Here is an 18,050-nt window from a genome sequence, read left to right on the forward strand (position 1 = left end):
TTTCGATAAGTGAAGTTTGTGATAAATTTATAAAAAATGAAAAATTTGGTGATAATTTATAAAAGTTGAAAAGGTTTACTATTAATCATTATTAAATTTTTAGAAGGATGGTTAGTTTAAAAAAATAATTTACCCCTTAATGAATTAAAATGATTTTACGTAATCGAAAAAACGTTATTGTGAAAAGATAATTTACGCATCATTCTAACACCTTTGTTACACCACAACTAGGAATGGTATTGAATCGAATAGAAATATGCTATATCAACATCTTCCATTACCAAAATTTCCGTTTTGTCGAATTATGCTATATTTACATCTATATCCAATTATTTTTTATTCAATCACTTATATCTATATCCAATAGATTATTCGGATTTATGAGTATCCATTGGATAATTCACCGTTATATATTTTTTTCAACTTAATCTTACCCAAAGTCATACTCGTTATCAGAGATGTCTTCGAGCATAAGCAAGATAGGCAACCGCATAGGACAAAAAAATTTAGAATGACCCAAAATTTTGAATATGCAAATATCTTTCTCGATATATTTAATTAAATCAAATAAAAAGTTGTTAATTAAAGTTAAAATACCTTGTTTTTTATAGTTAAATACAATGTAAATAAATAAATAGATAAATTGGAGTATTAATTTTTTATGGATAGTGAAAAAATTTAACGTATACGTGAGCCAATTTTTATTTTTGTCTAGAGCCTTTAAATTGTTGAGACGGCCATGCTCGTTATAAACATAGGTAATAACGAATATAACATACATGCTCTAAATCAATTAACTGACTATTCTGGCGTCCAATATCTGTAAACCTGCAATGTGCACTCATAAGACACTTCAAACTCAACCAGTCGACTAACGAGAATCCCTACAATCTACTACGAGTAAAATAACGAGAATAGATCTTAACTTGATTCATTTCGTTAAAAAATTATTTATTCATTAATAGAAATATATCAAGGGGCATCATTTATTCATTTCGCTCGGGGCATCAAAATGTTTTTGACCGTCCCTGCGTATAACTCTACTGTATCGTCAGATTTTTTTTTTAAGTTATGTTTTTCGAGAAAAAAAAAACATTGGTGTTTCGGACCCGTACTCATTTGTTAATAGCATATAAATAGTGCAAGTACATATTACAAATTTTTTTTTTTTTTAACGGCTGGTTTAGTTGGTTAGACACACGCACGCGTCGAGGAGAAACCCAGGATCGAATCTCACAAGAGGGCTCTGAGATCTATTTCACTCTCAAAGCCATTGGAAATTAAATCAGGGAAAACTCCCCCCCACGAGGATCGAACCTGCACCATTGCTGGAAACAGTGGAGATTTCATGGGTGGCCACCCAGGCTAAGCCCGGATGGTTATTACAATTTTTAAGTCTTTTGGCTAAGAAGACAAGAATTCATATACAAACGAAGGTATTTTTAAAAACGCTAACGACTGGGATAATGATTATAAGTACAAATTACAATGATAATCATTGTAGTATAATGCTATTTTTTCTTTATGTGAAAAACAAGAACTATATTGATACTGAGAGAATAACAACAAAATACCTAGAAGCCGGAGCAAAAAAAAAAAAAAAAGCCAAGCAAGGAAATAAAGATACCAAGCCACAACAAGGCCAAAGAGAGAGACCCTAATCTAAATCAACACGAAAGATTAGGATTATCTCCCGCACAAAGCAAGACTACCGACTAACCTCAAAAAAAATAAAACAGGACACCCATTGAAACAAACTACTTAACGAACGAATCAAATACCTTCAACGTTAAAATTTCTCATTTCTTACCCATCCAGGGTGAAAAATGGGGTCGATTTACTATTGTTGCCACATGCAAATATGCAATACCATCTACCTATACTGTGTTTCGGACAATCATGTGCTTAATATATCAATACTGTCTTCATCTAATCTAAAGTATTTGTATTTATTCAAAATAAAATTCAAAGAGAAATAAAATCCAAAAAATATGTCAAATGTAAAATATGATCCAAAATTTCAACATCACAAGTCCAAGTACATCAACGTAGCTGCATATCATTATTATTTTATTATCAACTCTAAAATTATACCACATACAATCTAGTACAAAACACGTTACAGTTCATCCTACCTGTACATTTAGTGCAACATCATACACGAGTCCCAACCCACGAAACCAGACATGGGATGTGAACCACTCGAGACCGGGATCTCTATCTTCGCCTTCATTCATATGTACATTGTTATTATTATTATTATTAGTATTATATTATACATACAACTTCTCTTAATCATCTACCACCTTATAATCTTGATCGCCTCATACGTTTAAAAGCATTTAAAGATGGTCGTTTACAAGCAGGAGATGAAAACGGTTGCCTGTTTTCAAACTTTATATCCCAACCTTCAATGTTCTTAGGCACACAAACATCGAAAAGGACTTGACCAAGAACACTGTGAGGACTTAAACTCGGTGGACTTGATAAATGAACAGCTGCTGCTCTTCTTTCTTTTTGTTCGTCTTGTAATGATCCGGATGAAGAAGATTCTTTGTCATTTTGATACTCGGCTGAACTCGGCAAGAAAAAGTGGTCGTTTGGTCCGATGGCTACTCTTCTTAAACTTTGGTTTGAGTCAACTGCTGCATTCTGAAGGTCGCAGATTAGTTCACATATTTTGTCGTGCATACCTTCCATGCCACTTCTTTCAGCATGCGTTTGTAGTTTTTGGTTAAATATTGAAACACACTGCTCAAGAAACTCACTTACAGCTGCTCTGTATTGGGTTGGGTAGTGCTTGTAGTGACCTAAAACATCCACACACACATTCATAAAAAAGAAAAAGACTATGATTTACCAGATCTCATAAAAGATGTGCGTTAATTAAATCCTAAAGAAACTAACGAAAACATTTGTTAAGATGTGTGTTTTATCTGATTTAGATTTGCAGATAATCAGCTTTTTATTGGCACAAAAAAAAAAAAAAAAACATCAAATGGAAGTTTCTTACCAACTTTATCTAAGTTTACTATTTTAGATAACCAACTTTTCTTAATAAAGAATCTGATCTGATGGTTAGTTCTGGCCAATAAATAAAATTTCCTACCGCTTTCTGTTTTAACTACTGATTGGGCCGGACCCATTAGCAATAAAGTATGTATAACCTGTATAAACTGACTCAATTATGTATATGTCAAACAGTAGGACTATTCAATGAGTCATGTGAGTTCAAAACTAACCTACATGAGGTGAGTCCTTCCATGCAATAAGTCGAACATGTCCTCCTAATCCTCTTACTTGTTTAGCGAACGAGCATATAACTGGATACGGAGCAAGATCATCATTTTCTGAACACAATATCAGAAACGGGGCCTCCAAACCCTAAAATTTAAACAACAGATTAAATCCATGTTGGTGTATCTCAAAATTGAAATAGAAGTGGTTACTAGTAGAGACTTACAACAGAGGAGTAAAGCGTTTGCCAGTATTCAGACCGTTGCGATCCAAATTTAGTAAGGAACAGTGCATCCAGACCGGACGTTACACCTTTTGCGACCATTGACACCAACTTTGATGAACCGGGCACATTGCAAATAGAGGAGTGTAAGGCAAACCGAGCACCCAAATCACCAGTTACATTAACCGGACCAGAGTCATACATTTGACCAGAGATGCAAGTCATGATTAACCGATTATCATCCTTTGCAAAAGAAGAATATATTAATAAAATAGCCACCAACCGAGTGAAAATATACAACTCATATTAAAATTTAAAAAACATAGTGACAACCCGCTTTGCATACCAGATTAAGATGTGCTTCACAAGTTCCTTCAATGATCTGAATCATAAGCAGAAACATTACTTTTAGGATCATTAAAAAAAAAAAAAAAAAAAAAAAAAGTTAGTTTGAGGGTGAAGTATATTTACCTGAAAAACCTTATACATACAAGCTTGAGCCCCACCAGAAAATGATGCAAGGACTAAAGGACATGGTTTGGACCTCAACTCCTGAACCCCTCAAAAACAAATATACATTTAATAAGTTAGTATCGTAATAGGCAGTAAAAAAAAAAAATCACATTTTTGTACATGTTTATGACATCCTAAGTCAACTTATTAGCAAAACATATTATTATTATTATTATTACATTATATTTTTATTATTAAAGAAAAAATTTAAAAATATGGACATAAAAAGGTGTTGGCGGGTCAATACAACCCATTATGACATGTATTAAAAACGCCGATTTCGTACACCCCACCTGTTTCACCTCTTGTCAGATCCATTTACACAAACAGGAATAGAAATTTGTGTTTAATATGATGTATTAGAACTTGGCAAAAGAAGGATAAAATAGAGAGTAACTGACCTCTAAAAGCTCATTGAGAATGGAAAATGCAAGCGACATAGCTCTCTCGGGAAAAAATCTGCAAAAATCAATCAAGTTACAGAGATTAATTTTACTAAAAGTAAGTTAAAGATACAAAGACACACCTTAGATATAAAATTTTCCATGCAGATTATAAAAACAGAAATAGCACCTTGAGATAATTTTTTAAACCCCAACAAGCCCTTAATAAATGTTGGTGCGTAAATGTTAAGTCCCTAGTTCATAACTCATTTATCATGTTTATGGTTTAATTAATCATTGTGCATTGTATTGTATTTGAACATTCCGCTTAGAGCCTAAATTGAAACGCAGGCTAGCTTTAAAACCCATGAAAATTTGATTCCACCATTTTCATGGCGTGTCATCTTTATCGTTATTTTCATGTTTATTTTTATTTTTACTATCCTTTATTTTTGCTTATCTATTTATTTTTTATTACCTTATATATACACACTTTTTTTTTTGCCGGAGGTCCTCACGGAAGCAATCTCTCTTCTCTACTCTGAATTAAAGAGGGATGACTTTCTTTTCCTGTGTGTGGAGAATTCTTTCTCGACTTGCGGTTAGAGAAACGACTTCTCTTCTATTCTATTCTAGGGTAGAGGAAGAATTGTCTACATCTCACCTCCCCATACATCGCATGTGCGGGATTGGGTATTGTTGTTGTTGTTGTTGTTGATATGTATATGGACTTCGGTTATTATGTGTTTGTTTAACTTGTATGTTTTATAAGTTTATTATGTCATTAGTTGATCAAATGTATGTTCGTTTAAAGTTTAAATCAATTTAACTTGTATGTTTTATAAGTTTATTATGTCATTAGTTGATCAAATGTATGTTCGTTTAAAGTTTACATCAATGTTCCAACACATCCGTTAGGATGAACCTGTTCTATACAGATGAGTGAGACATCCATACGGACCATAAACACATCCATACGGATTGAGATCAGGTCCTATAAATAGAGGTTTACGGGATTCATTCAAGGGTTACTCATTTTTGCACAACCCTAGACGCACTCTATGTGTTCTTTTTGTTTACAATCACCTAATCAAATTTTTTACTTCCCCCTCTTCATCATTAATTAATTACTAATTAATCAGATTACAAAAAACTCCATATTATGGACACATTTCAAAAACTAACAAATGATAAAACTTATAAACTGTTGAATTAATAAAAACAACGTCAACCTACAATTAAACACGGGTTTATAAAAAAAAACCCCCAAAACTTAAAAAAGGGAATATTTTACAGGATAGTAAACTTTGAATCTCACTCCATATAGATGCTTATATACATTAACAATTCAAAAAGATACAATTCGCCCTGATAAGAATCTACACTATTGGGTCACAGGAGATACTAAATTTTTAGCAACAACAAATAATACAAATACTAAATTAAATAGCTTTACACCGTTTCCCATCTTTAAACATTAAATATAAAATTAAATACTCTTATAAAATTACACCTTTATTAAAAAAAACTAAAGTTGAGTAGAAATCAACTTACGGATTAAGGAAATCGGATTGAACAACGAGAGAATTCCAGCCAATTGAGGAATATAGATTTACATAATCCTTCAATTGAGAATCTTGGACTGGACCCCAAGAGAAAATCACAACGATTCCTTCGAATTTTGATTCGATTTCATTACGAAACCAGTAAAAGGTACCTCCTGGTGTAGTAGTCAACATACCCTGTTTTTGAAACCCTAATTAAATTGAAGATGAAATTGAGAAGGTGGGTGGGGGGGAAGTGGATTAATTGTTGTTCTCTTGGTGGTGATGAATCAATTGGGGTCCAGCTAGAGGAGATTACGGTGGGTGATGCGGCAATGTGATCGCTTAGTGAATACGTGTTTTGGGAAACTTTTTATTGTCTTATTATTATTATTATTATTAATTATTATATTATTATTATTATTAATAATATTAATTATTATTATTATTATATTATTATTATTATTATTATTATTATTATTATTATTATTATTATTATAATAATAAACTTAAAAGTTTTAAAACTTACAAAAAAATTAGTGGGAAGCCTAGAGACAATCTGGGCCCCCACACCACTAGCAATAGCAAAACATATCCTAGTAAAAATATGAGCAGCAGCACCGGCACCAATATCTTGCGCCATCGAACTCTTCTGAACCCGCTTTAGCAAAGAAACAGCCTCCTTTTCTAATTCTCCAAGGGAAGAAAATGAGAAAGGAATGAAACCATAACCAATCGCCTGACAGCTAGATCCGTACTTGACCGGCTTCCGACGAGCCGCATCAACCACAGCACGTCCAGGGACAAAGTCAGAAAGCCCAGACTGTGTCAAAGGAGAAGACCCTGTCAAGTCAACACAAACATCGCGACCACAATCCCAGGAATAAAGTAACACATCTGCAGTTCTGAGGGCCCTGTCGTTCTCTCCAGACAACCCAATGTCAACCTCCTTTCTCGCTGAAATCCCAGATCGATAACAAACATCAACAAGGGAATCCCGAACAACATTATGTCGATGCTTAATACCCACCACACCAGCACAAGACACCGCGTGATCCCCGAAAATATCCCCAGTAAAAACCCTTGAACAGGCAGAGCATGCCGTCGAGATAGAGAACAATGGAACACCCAACCGGTAGCACAACACACATCGGTAAGTCTTTGCGTTCATCGTCTGACCCAACCCCAAAATAGGGACTGCCCTTAGCCAATCAGAGGTGTGATCACCCTGCTGTGATTTCCATAAGGCCGATTGTCGGGGAGATAACGAAAAAGAGGATTCTGCAGAAGCGGTAACCTTTGTGAAATAAACATCTGCCAATTTCTTCATGAGTACTATTACTATTACTATTACTATTACTATTACTATTACTATTACTATTACTATTATTATTATTATTATTATTATTATTATTATTATTATTATTATTATTAATTATTATTATTATATACTCTCTCCGCCTCAATTTAATTCAATAGTCTTGTTTTTCGTTACTATTACTATTACTATTACTATTACTATTACTATTATTATTATTATTATTATTATTATATTATATACTCTCTCCGCCTCAATTTAATTCAATAGTCTTGTTTTTCGTTTTTAGAACGTTACAAATTAATAGTCCACTTCCATAAATAAATAAGAATAATAGTAATAAAGTTCTTTTATATCCGTTTTATACTTTTAAAATAAAAAGGCACCTAAAACTAAAAGGTAATACTGTAAAATGAATAGAAAAAAAAGTAGAATTATAATATATATTAAATTGTGTGTCTTTTTATCTATGTAATATTAAATTGAGACGGAAAGAGTATACATTATTTATTATTTATTATTATTATATGTTATTGTACTATATATCGTTTTGAAAGAATGAAAAACATTGTTTAGTATGGCTAAAAAGTCTTTTCACATTTTATTTTATTAACAATCAAAGTTGAAGTGGCAAATGATAACTTCCATTCAATCTTTACTACTATAGTTATTATTAATATTAATTATTACTAGTCATACTGGGTGGATAAATGACTTCTCTTTATTCTAGATATAGGAGAATAATTATTTACATCTTACCTTTTCATACCTTAAAAAATGAGATTGAATTTTGTTATTGTTGTATTATATTATTACTATCTTTTTTATTTTATCTTATTTCTGTCGTGGCAATATGGTCCAATTATGTCATCTAGTATGAAATAATGGTATGATAATAATTGTGACAAGAAGATAAAGATTAATGTAAAGAGTTTAATTTACAAAGATTTTCACATGTGAGTAGACTGAATTATTCATAAATGTTGATGGAGATTTAAAATGAAAATAAAATAGCTTGCAAAAAAACTTATATTTTACCTATATAATTAAATATATAGTTTCTCGATCACATGTGCATATTTGTTTGTGAAGAGGTGAACATTTCATATAATTAACAATTTAACATGTAATTTGTGGTAATTAACATATATTTTTTTAAATGATATGAGCATTAATTATTATTTACATGTAATTTGTTGCATTTAAATACACAAAAACTATGAAATTAAAAATTTATCGCAATTCTCGCCACGTGTCAACACCTCCTTTATTCCTGTCACATGTCAGTCTATCAGTTATTTCCATATATTAATTGAATTAGTAGATTTTCTAATGTAATTTAATATACAGATTTCATTACCTAAAATATTATATAATATTATCATAAAATAAAATATTATAATAATATTAACAACGATACATGTTATAAATTTATTAATAATATATTATATTATATTATTATAAAAAAAATTATATTATTTATTATTATTATAATATTATTTATGAATAATATTTTATAATATAAAATTAATTTATATTTTTAACATTAATTTAAAAAATACGTTAATATAATGTGTATAATCTATATAAACGCGCGGACTCATGTTTGTAAATTGAAATTAAAATAGTTATTTGATAATCCTTATATATATTTAGATGTATGGATGCTTTGATTCATTTGAGATTTTGACATAATGGAATTAATTTGTACTAAAAACATATATAAGTAGAGATGTATATAAAATATTATTCTTAACTATCGGTTTTAAAACAACTTTTTAGGGGCTAATGTTTGATGTTTTATCGATTATTTTTCATTTGAAGTTAAAATGATTCCAACGTAAGAGCTCATAATCCATGTGTTAGTATTCAATACTAATGTTTTCGATACAAATGTTATCGGTAATAAAAGAATTTTTATTGTAAATGTATTATACATTTGATAACTATCAATATTAATGTTATCGACTACTAATTTATATAAATGTCGTGCAATGCACGGGCTCACAAAACTAGTTTTATATAAATAAATAAATATATGCTACAAATCATTTATCAAGACATGTGGCAGTAGACAATGTGTAATTGATACATGGCGAAAATTAATGAAGATTAATTAAGATAATTACACGTCGGCTTAATGCACATACTTTATACTAATGTATATGATAGGATCGTATAGCCCAACAACATGTTCTACAATATAAGTCCAAGAGTCCATCCTTTTTTAAAATCAATTGGTTGTATCGAGAGTTTCCCTTGGACTTATATGCATACATTTATTTTGTTCCGTAACCGATGTGGAACTTTGATTTGCACCCCAACAAACCTCCCATCAAATCCAAGTGCATAAGGCCTCCCCTCTAACGATAGTTCGGTCCAACCTTTACCGCTGCAACCTCGAAATCTCCACCTGATTGGGTCTAGGATCAAGGAGATTTCGGTACAAGGCTTCAGGAGAGACTCATCGTCGCAAAGGCGCGCACGCATGATCTGAGAGTACCAAATCAATCTTGAATTCGATTGTAATGTAAAATTACATAATAAGGATCATTTTAATATTTTTAAAGGGATTTATATTATTGTTTTGTGTTTGTAGGTCATCTATATTTGAAAATGATTTTGTAGGCTACTCAAGTTTAACTATTCGTGTTCGTAGGGCATCCATATTTGAAAGTGATTCGTAGGCCATCCACATTCGTATGTTGTTACATATATTAAAAAATAATAAAAAAACGTAAATACTCGTGTATTTAGTATGAACTAATCGTCATATAAATAATGTTATCGTCATATTTATATATATATATATATATATATATATATATATATATATATATATATATATATATATATATATATATAAAGATTGGGTGAAAATATAAACATTTACAAAAGACACTTTGTGTTAAATTTATTATTTTTTCGAAAATAACATTTATACGATGAATATCCTGATGATGTCAAGTATAACATTCATCGTGATGAACGTTATTTACATATTTTGGTTGTCCTGCCATGTTTTTATTTTATATAAATTTAAATTATTATAATAATAATAATAATAATAATAATAATAATAATAATAATAATAATAATAATAATAATAATAATAATATATTTTATATAGAAATATATAAGTAATATTATACTCCGAATTTGAACTTCATTTGAATCTATTTAAGACATCTTTTACTTCAGTCCTCTGAGGCTGGAGCATTTATGCTCCTTCCAAAGCAACACCTTATCTGTATAAAGTTTGAGTTTTAGTTATAGTCAGCATGCATGTTCTCTCTCCCTTTTTTCAAAATTCAAAAACTTCATCTTTTTTTCCCCAATTTCAAATTCAAATCAATTACCTCTTGAATCTCAGTTCATATCTTCCTTAAATGTTTATACAGAACAAAATCTTCCGCAAACACTTGGTGATGCTTTCGGTGGGCAACCATGTGGGTCTTCTGTTTCTGGCACTCTTTTGGCCAGTTTAAATGGTGGTATTTCAGAATCAGCTACTGGTCTCGAATCTGGGGAGGGATCGACTGTTTTCATCGGTAGATTGCAGAAGGAATGTACTAGACACATGGTGGAGAACGCTTTTGGTAAAACTGGTTCGATTTCCGACGTGAAATTATGGCCGCTTAGGAGGTATGCCTTTGTTTCTTTTGTTGATCTAGCTCATGCTGCTGCTGCTGAACTCAACGGATCTACGACTTTTGGTCGCCCTATCTACGTGGGATGGCCTCGCCGGAACCGGATTCAATATCGGAGCAGTGGTGGCCAGAGTAATTTTCTGGCTTCTTCTTCAAAATTTCGGTGCAAAATTTCTCCTAATAAAGAGGTGGCTGACAAGATTGGTCTTAGCATTTTGATTGTTGACCGAATACCTTTGTCGGATGACAAGGTGAAAAAGTTTCTTGTTAAGCACAAGATTATCGTGTCTTCTCTACACAAACTCGGTCCATTTGGTTGTGTCATTGTGTGCTACAATCAAGAAGGTTTTGATTCTGTGTTTAAGGTAGGAGTGTGTCTGGATGACTTCGTGTTTGTTTACCCTTTCCCCAAGTTTGCAGATACTTTCTTTCGTTTAGTTTGGATTGAAATCAGAGGGGTTCTGGTGCTTTTTGCGTCACCGGAGAATGTTCATAAGATTGCAGGACATTTTGGGGAGGTTTTGGCAGTTGCAACATCTTCATCAACTCTCGTCAACGTTGGTTATTTTTATACTTTTGTTAAGACAAGTTTTGTGAAACACATTCATGAATTTTTCGAGACGGACCTTGATGGACCGGTGGATGTTACACTTCAAGTTTGGGTTAATGAGATGGGGATGGCTTCAGATTTTCAATGGTTAATCTTGGACGATTATTCGCCAAAATTTATGGCCGCCTCAAATAGATCGGTTATGCTTGGTGAGGATCCGGCTACATGTTGCTTTGGTGAATTGGTTCGCCCTGAGGTCGGCGGGGCTCGATTAGGAATATGGTATTCTGAAGAAGGGGTTAAAAAAGCTTTGGTTAATGAGGTGACGAGCAGGGAAGGTGGCGACGGTATTGTTATGGCAGGGGCGGGTTGTCTGGATGTTAATGAGCATGTGGAACACAATGAGGTTCTTGGTGAGTGTCGGGTGGATGGTAATGAAAGTGCTCAGGTGCATGACAAGATTGATCCCGTTTTGATTGAAAATGTTTCGGGTGGAACGGTCAGTGACGGGATGGATTCTGTATCGGGTGTTGTAGTTAACTTGGAAAGTGGTTTGAAGACTATACCTGATTTAAATGTTGGTGTGCCTGATGTTAACGATCCTAAGGTGGTTACCATTGAAAATACGTTGTCGTTTAAAAAGGTCAGGAAAAAGGTCACGTTTATGTTGCAAGATAGAGATGATGATATTGCTTTTGGTGAGATGACTCAAAAAAAATTTCAACAATTTCCGCCCGACAGTGATGATGATGAGTGTTCTTTGCATTCTTTTGGCGTTGATGGGTGTAGCACTTCTTCGAGCAAGAGTATCGGTTTCTTTGCAAAGGCTATGTGTAGTGACCTGAATTTTTCCATGTTTATATATATTAAATGAAATTGTTATTTACATGATTAAGTGTTTCCAACATGTTAAGCAATCAAACTTGTTAAGACTTGATTAATTGAAATAGGTTTCATATAGACAATTGACCACCCAAGTTGACCGGTGATTCACGAGCGTTAAAACTTGTAAAAACTATATGATAACATATATATGGATATATATATATATATATATATATATATATATATATATATATATATATATATATATAGTTAACATGATATTATGATAAGTATGTATCTCATTAGGTATTTTAACAATGAGTTATATACATAAAAAATGAGACTATTGAATTAAGAAACATGAAAACGATATATATAACGATTATCGTTATAACAACGTCTTACTAATTACATATGTATCATTTTAAGATATTGATACACTATTTATAAATATGATAAATGATAAGTAAACATATCATTAAGTATATTAACAATGAACTACATATGTAAAAACATGACTACTAACTTAAGGATTTCGAAACGAGACATATATGTAACGATTATCGTTGTAACAATATTTAACTGTATATATATCATACTAAGATATATTAATATATCATAATATCATGATAATGTAATAAATTAACATCTCTTTAGATATAATAAACAATGGGTTAACAACATTTAACAAGATCGTTAACCTAAAGGTTTCAAAACAACACTTACATGTAACGACTAACGATAACTTAACGACTCAGTTAAAATGTATATACATGTAGTGTTTTAATATGTATTCATACACTTTTGAAAGACTTCAAGACACTTATCAAAGTACTTCTACTTAACAAAAATGCTTACAATTACACCCTCATTCATTTTCATCAACAATTCTACTCGTATGCACTCGTATTTGTACTCGTACAATACACAGCTTCTAAATGTGTTTACTATTGGTATATACACTCCAATGATCAGCTCTTAGCAGCCCATGTGAGTCACCTAACCATGTGGGAACCATCATTTAACATCTAGCATGAAATATCTCACAAAATTACAAACTAATGGAACCTATATGGGACTTACATATTCACGTGAAGTAGGAGACTCACAAACACATTTCCATTTCAATTTTCTTGATTCAAATTACTCTCTCTCAATTACTCTCTTAGTGTTCTAAGTGTTATTCATCATCTTCATCAAAATCTAGCTCAATCTAGTTCATAAATCCATACATAAACCAAGTTACAAAACAACTACTCAAGAACACACCAACAACACTTCCAAGTTTGCTAGCTTACTTCCAATCTTGCAAATCCACTTTGAGTGATCATCCAACCTCAAGAAATCTTTATTATTTACAGTAAGATATCTTTCTAATATAAGGTAATACTCATATTCAAACTTTGATTCAATTTCTATAACATTATCAATCTTATTTCGAGTGGAAATCTTACTTGAACTTGTTTTCGTGTCATGATTCTACTTCAAGAACTTTCAAGCCATCCAAGGATTCTTTGAAGCTAGATCTATTTTTATCATTTCCAGTAGGTTTATCCACAATACCTGAGGTAGTAATGATGTTCATAACATCATTCGATTCATATATATAAAACTACCTTATTCGAAGGTTTAAACTTGTAATCACTAGAACATAGTTTAGTTAATTCTAAACTTGTTCGCAAAAGAAAGTTAATCCCTATAAATTGACTTTTAAAATCAACTAAACACATGTTCTATATCTATATGATATGCTAACTTAATGATTTAAAACCTGAAAACACGAAAAACACCGTAAAACCGGATATGCGCCGTCGTAGTAACACTGCGGGCTGTTTTGAGTTAGTTAATTAAAAACTATGATAAACTTTGATTTAAAAGTTGTTCTTCTGGGAAAATGATTTTTATTATGAACATGAAACTATATCCAAAAATCATGGTTAAACTCAAAGTGAAAGAATGTTTTCCAAAATGGTCATCCAGACGTCGTTCTTTCGACTTAAATGACTACCTTTACAAAAATGACTTGTAACCTGTATTTCCGACTATAAACTTATACTTTTTCTGTTTAGATTCATAAACTTAAGTTCAATATGAAACCATTGCAACTTGAATCACTCAAAACGGATTTGAAACGAAGAAGTTATGGGTAAAACAAGATTTGATAATTTTTCTTGTTGTAGCTACGTGAAAATTGGTAACAAATCTATATTAATCATTTCCTAGCTAACTCATATTGTATTATACATGTATTCTAATATATTATGTAATCTTGGGATACCATAGACATGAATACAATGTTTTGACATATCATATCGACCCATCTATATATATATTTCGGAACAACCATAGACACTCTATATGCAGTAATGTTGGAGTTAGCTATACAGGGTTGAGGTTGATTCCAAAATATTATATATACTTTGAGTTGTGATCTAGCCTGAGGCTTGTATACACGAGGTCGTGGATTGATTCGAGATAATATATATTGCTTTATTTTCTGTACATCTAACTATGGACAACTAGTTGTAGGTTAGTAACAAGGACAGCTGATTTAATAAACTTAAAACAACAAAACGTATTAAAAATGGTGTAAATATATTTTGAACATACCTTGATATATATGTACATATTTGTTATAGGTTCGTGAATCGACCAGTGGTCAAGTCTTACTTCCCGACGAAGTAAAAATCTGTGAAAGTGAGTTATAGTCCCACTTTTAAAATCTAATATTTTGGGATGAGAATACATGCAGTTTTATAAATGTTTTACAAAATAAACACAAGTAAATGAAACTACATTCTATGGCTGGATTATTATACCGAATATGCCCCTTTTTAGTCTGGTAATCTAAGAATTAGGGAACAGACACCCTAATTGACGCGAATCCTAAAGATAGATCTATTGGGCCCAACGAGCCCCATCCAAAGTACCGGATGCTTTAGTACTTCGAATTCATCATGTCCGAAGGTAGTCCCGGAATGATAGGGGATATTCTATATGTATCTTGTTAAGGTCGGTTACCAGGTGTTCACCATATGAATGATTTTTATCTCTATGTATGGGATGTATATTGAAATATGAAATCTTGTGGTCTATTATTACGATTTGATAAATATATAGGTTAAACCTATAACTCACCAACATTTTTGTTGACGTTTAAAGCATGTTTATTCTCAGGTGATTATTAAGAGCTTCCGCTGTTGCATGCTAAAATATGGACAAGATTTGGTGTCAGCATGCTTGTATAATATTGTTTAAAACTGCATTCGAGATTTACTTTGTTGTAACATATTAATATTGTAAACCAATATGTATTGGTAGTGTGTAAGTGTGATATTTTAGATTATCATTTCTGGATAATCTAGGTGGTGACTTTTTAACCTTGTCGATAAAATAAAGGTTATGGTTTGTTTTAAAAACGAATGCAGTCTTTGAAAAACGTCTCATATAGAGGTCAAAACTCCGCAACGAAATCAATTAATATGGAACGTTTATAATCAATATGAACGGGACATTTCACTATGGAAGGTTTTGAGCATTTGAGGGTTGAAGGTAAAATTCTTCGGCCCGAACCCGTTCCCAAGCCAAGAAAGGTTAGAGCGAATGGTAGAAAGGTTCATGCTGCTGAATTAGCTAAATTTAATGTTGATGGTATTTGAGTTTTGGACGTGTGTCGATTGTTAGTATGTAGAAGGTTATAGTTGTTAGTCGCATATGTTTTTAGATGGTTTGGAATCGGTCCTTTATGGTCTTGATTTCTTTCTATCTTTTCTCGGGTTGTATGCTCTTGGGTGTTGCATTTGTTTCTTGTTAGGGGCTTGTCATGTACGTTTCATTTGGTTGAATAAAAGTTATAGTTATTTTGAAAAAAAAAAAAAAAAAATCTTTATAAAGTTTGATCGCACTATATCTTTTCGTTTGCTGCCTACATAAATAATTGCACTTAATATACTCAAAAGCCAACGTTTTAAGTCTAAAATGCATATAAAATCAAGATTAATATCCATTCTTATATGTAGTTTTAACATCTTTGAACACACTTAAAGATACATTAACCCTTTTTTTCGTATGAGTCATAGTATATTACTCAGGCGGTCTTCAACCAAACGGAAATATAAAACTAGCAAGTGATAGATGATCAGAGAGACCTTAAATCTTCATTCTATTAATAATGACTTGATCCATCCATCTACCTATACTCATACATTCTCAAATTTTACTAGTATTTGGGTTGATAAACGTACAAATCCTGTTACGTAACATACGAGCATTTTCGCTTGATGAATTGAACAAGAAGAACACATGACCTTCCCCTTTAGTCTCCATAAACTCTATTCTTCCTTTCCATCCACTATTCTCCATCACATTCTTATAATTGTAACCCCTTTCCTTTACTTTATCCTTCTCACCAACACATAGTAGTATCTTGGAGCACCCAAAACTTGATATCCGCGGGTCCATACCCGGATTCACCGTCAGGTCATCTAGCCCAACACCTGGTCGGTTCACAAGCCTCCAAACTTGATCAAAGTAAGTTTTGTACTCCAAATTTTCACCTTCAATTGGGACTTCCCCTCCGAAATACGGGTGGAGAAGAATAACACCCGCGAGTTTAATATCGTTAATTGGGTACAAACCTAACCGGATAGCCATGTTATGGGCTATGTTGGCTCCTGCACTATCTCCAGCAAAGAACACATTTTGTAGATTAGCATGATCGTTTAACCAAGACTCGGGACCATTCCCTTTAACATGTGTAGCCACCCAGTTAACCGCTTCCCAAGAATCCTCGTACGCAGTTGGGAGAAGATGTTCAGGTGCCAATCTGTAGTTTACAGATACTACAATCAGGTTGGATTCCTTGGTGATTAAGTTAAGTGTCGGATGGTAAGTGGAAGAAGCAGCAGACTCGGTAAGAAACGCTCCACCGTGATAGTATATCAAAGTTGGAAGCTTGTGATTGGTGGCTATGCAGGTTTTGGAATTAATGTACATCCTAACAAAAACTTTGGATTCATGAGAGATGATGACTTCTTTAGATATAACGCCGGTTGATGTATCAGTTCCGGGAGGGATGATATCATTTCCGACCAATCTTTCACATCGGCCATCTTTGTGTATACGCAAGAAACCAGGAATATCGACGTTGCATTCGGATGTTGACAGATATTTTGGGACAGGCCTAGAACCCATTTTATATTTTCTTTTTTTGGAGTGGCTGTGTGAATTGAAATGAAATGAAAGGTATGATCTATATATTACTCAAGTAGCATTAATGTGGAAAGTTTTTAGATAATCAATCAATTGAGTTAATTAATTAAGGCCTCTGAGTTGATGTTGATAATATGTGCTAGCTAGGAGGCAGTTTTTTATGACTTACAGAGCTCTAATAAATTACAGAGTATATAATAATAAAAAATATAAAATATTGACACAATGACACCGAATGACGCGGTTTGAGAGAGATGAGCAAAAAGAGTTAGCAAACACACACTTGAAGCAAACACAAACTGTTTATTTCATTTTCTGATTGATTCTCTGCCTTACATTGAGACTATGGCCCCTCCCCCTCATAAAGCCACCACAAAATTAAACAAGATAGTTATTCATCTACTCATAACTTGCATCACAATAACAATTCCAATCACTATCACTATCACTATTATTATTATAACACATACTTTACTAAAAGCAAGGGAAATGATCAGATTTTGCAATTATCGAGTGACAAGCAAACAGTCTATTGACTCGCCCAACTTCTTCAAGAGACTTCGAAACTTTAACGACCATAGGTTGAAGAGAATTTT

General features: G+C 32.5%; 2 protein-coding genes across 2 annotated transcripts; both read right to left on the reverse strand.

The window, feature by feature from the left end:
- Positions 1 to 2,259: 2,259 nt before the first annotated feature.
- Positions 2,260 to 6,236, reverse strand: LOC139852928 (uncharacterized). The gene is made up of 7 exons (XM_071842273.1): positions 5,911 to 6,236; positions 4,375 to 4,432; positions 3,932 to 4,012; positions 3,807 to 3,842; positions 3,464 to 3,703; positions 3,243 to 3,384; positions 2,260 to 2,810 (listed from the first exon to the last, which is right to left on the reverse strand). The coding sequence occupies exons 1-7, from the start codon at positions 6,093 to 6,095 to the stop codon at positions 2,308 to 2,310; spliced, it is 1,245 nt and encodes a 414-aa protein (XP_071698374.1). The 5' UTR covers positions 6,096 to 6,236; the 3' UTR covers positions 2,260 to 2,307.
- Positions 6,237 to 16,452: 10,216 nt separating this feature from the next.
- Positions 16,453 to 17,436, reverse strand: LOC139852216 (probable carboxylesterase 12). Its single transcript, XM_071841457.1, has one exon. The coding sequence runs from the start codon at positions 17,434 to 17,436 to the stop codon at positions 16,453 to 16,455; it is 984 nt and encodes a 327-aa protein (XP_071697558.1).
- Positions 17,437 to 18,050: the final 614 nt, after the last annotated feature.

Source organism: Rutidosis leptorrhynchoides, chromosome 6, assembly GCF_046630445.1.
Source record: "Rutidosis leptorrhynchoides isolate AG116_Rl617_1_P2 chromosome 6, CSIRO_AGI_Rlap_v1, whole genome shotgun sequence".
NCBI classification, from domain to species: Eukaryota; Viridiplantae; Streptophyta; class Magnoliopsida; order Asterales; family Asteraceae; genus Rutidosis; species Rutidosis leptorrhynchoides.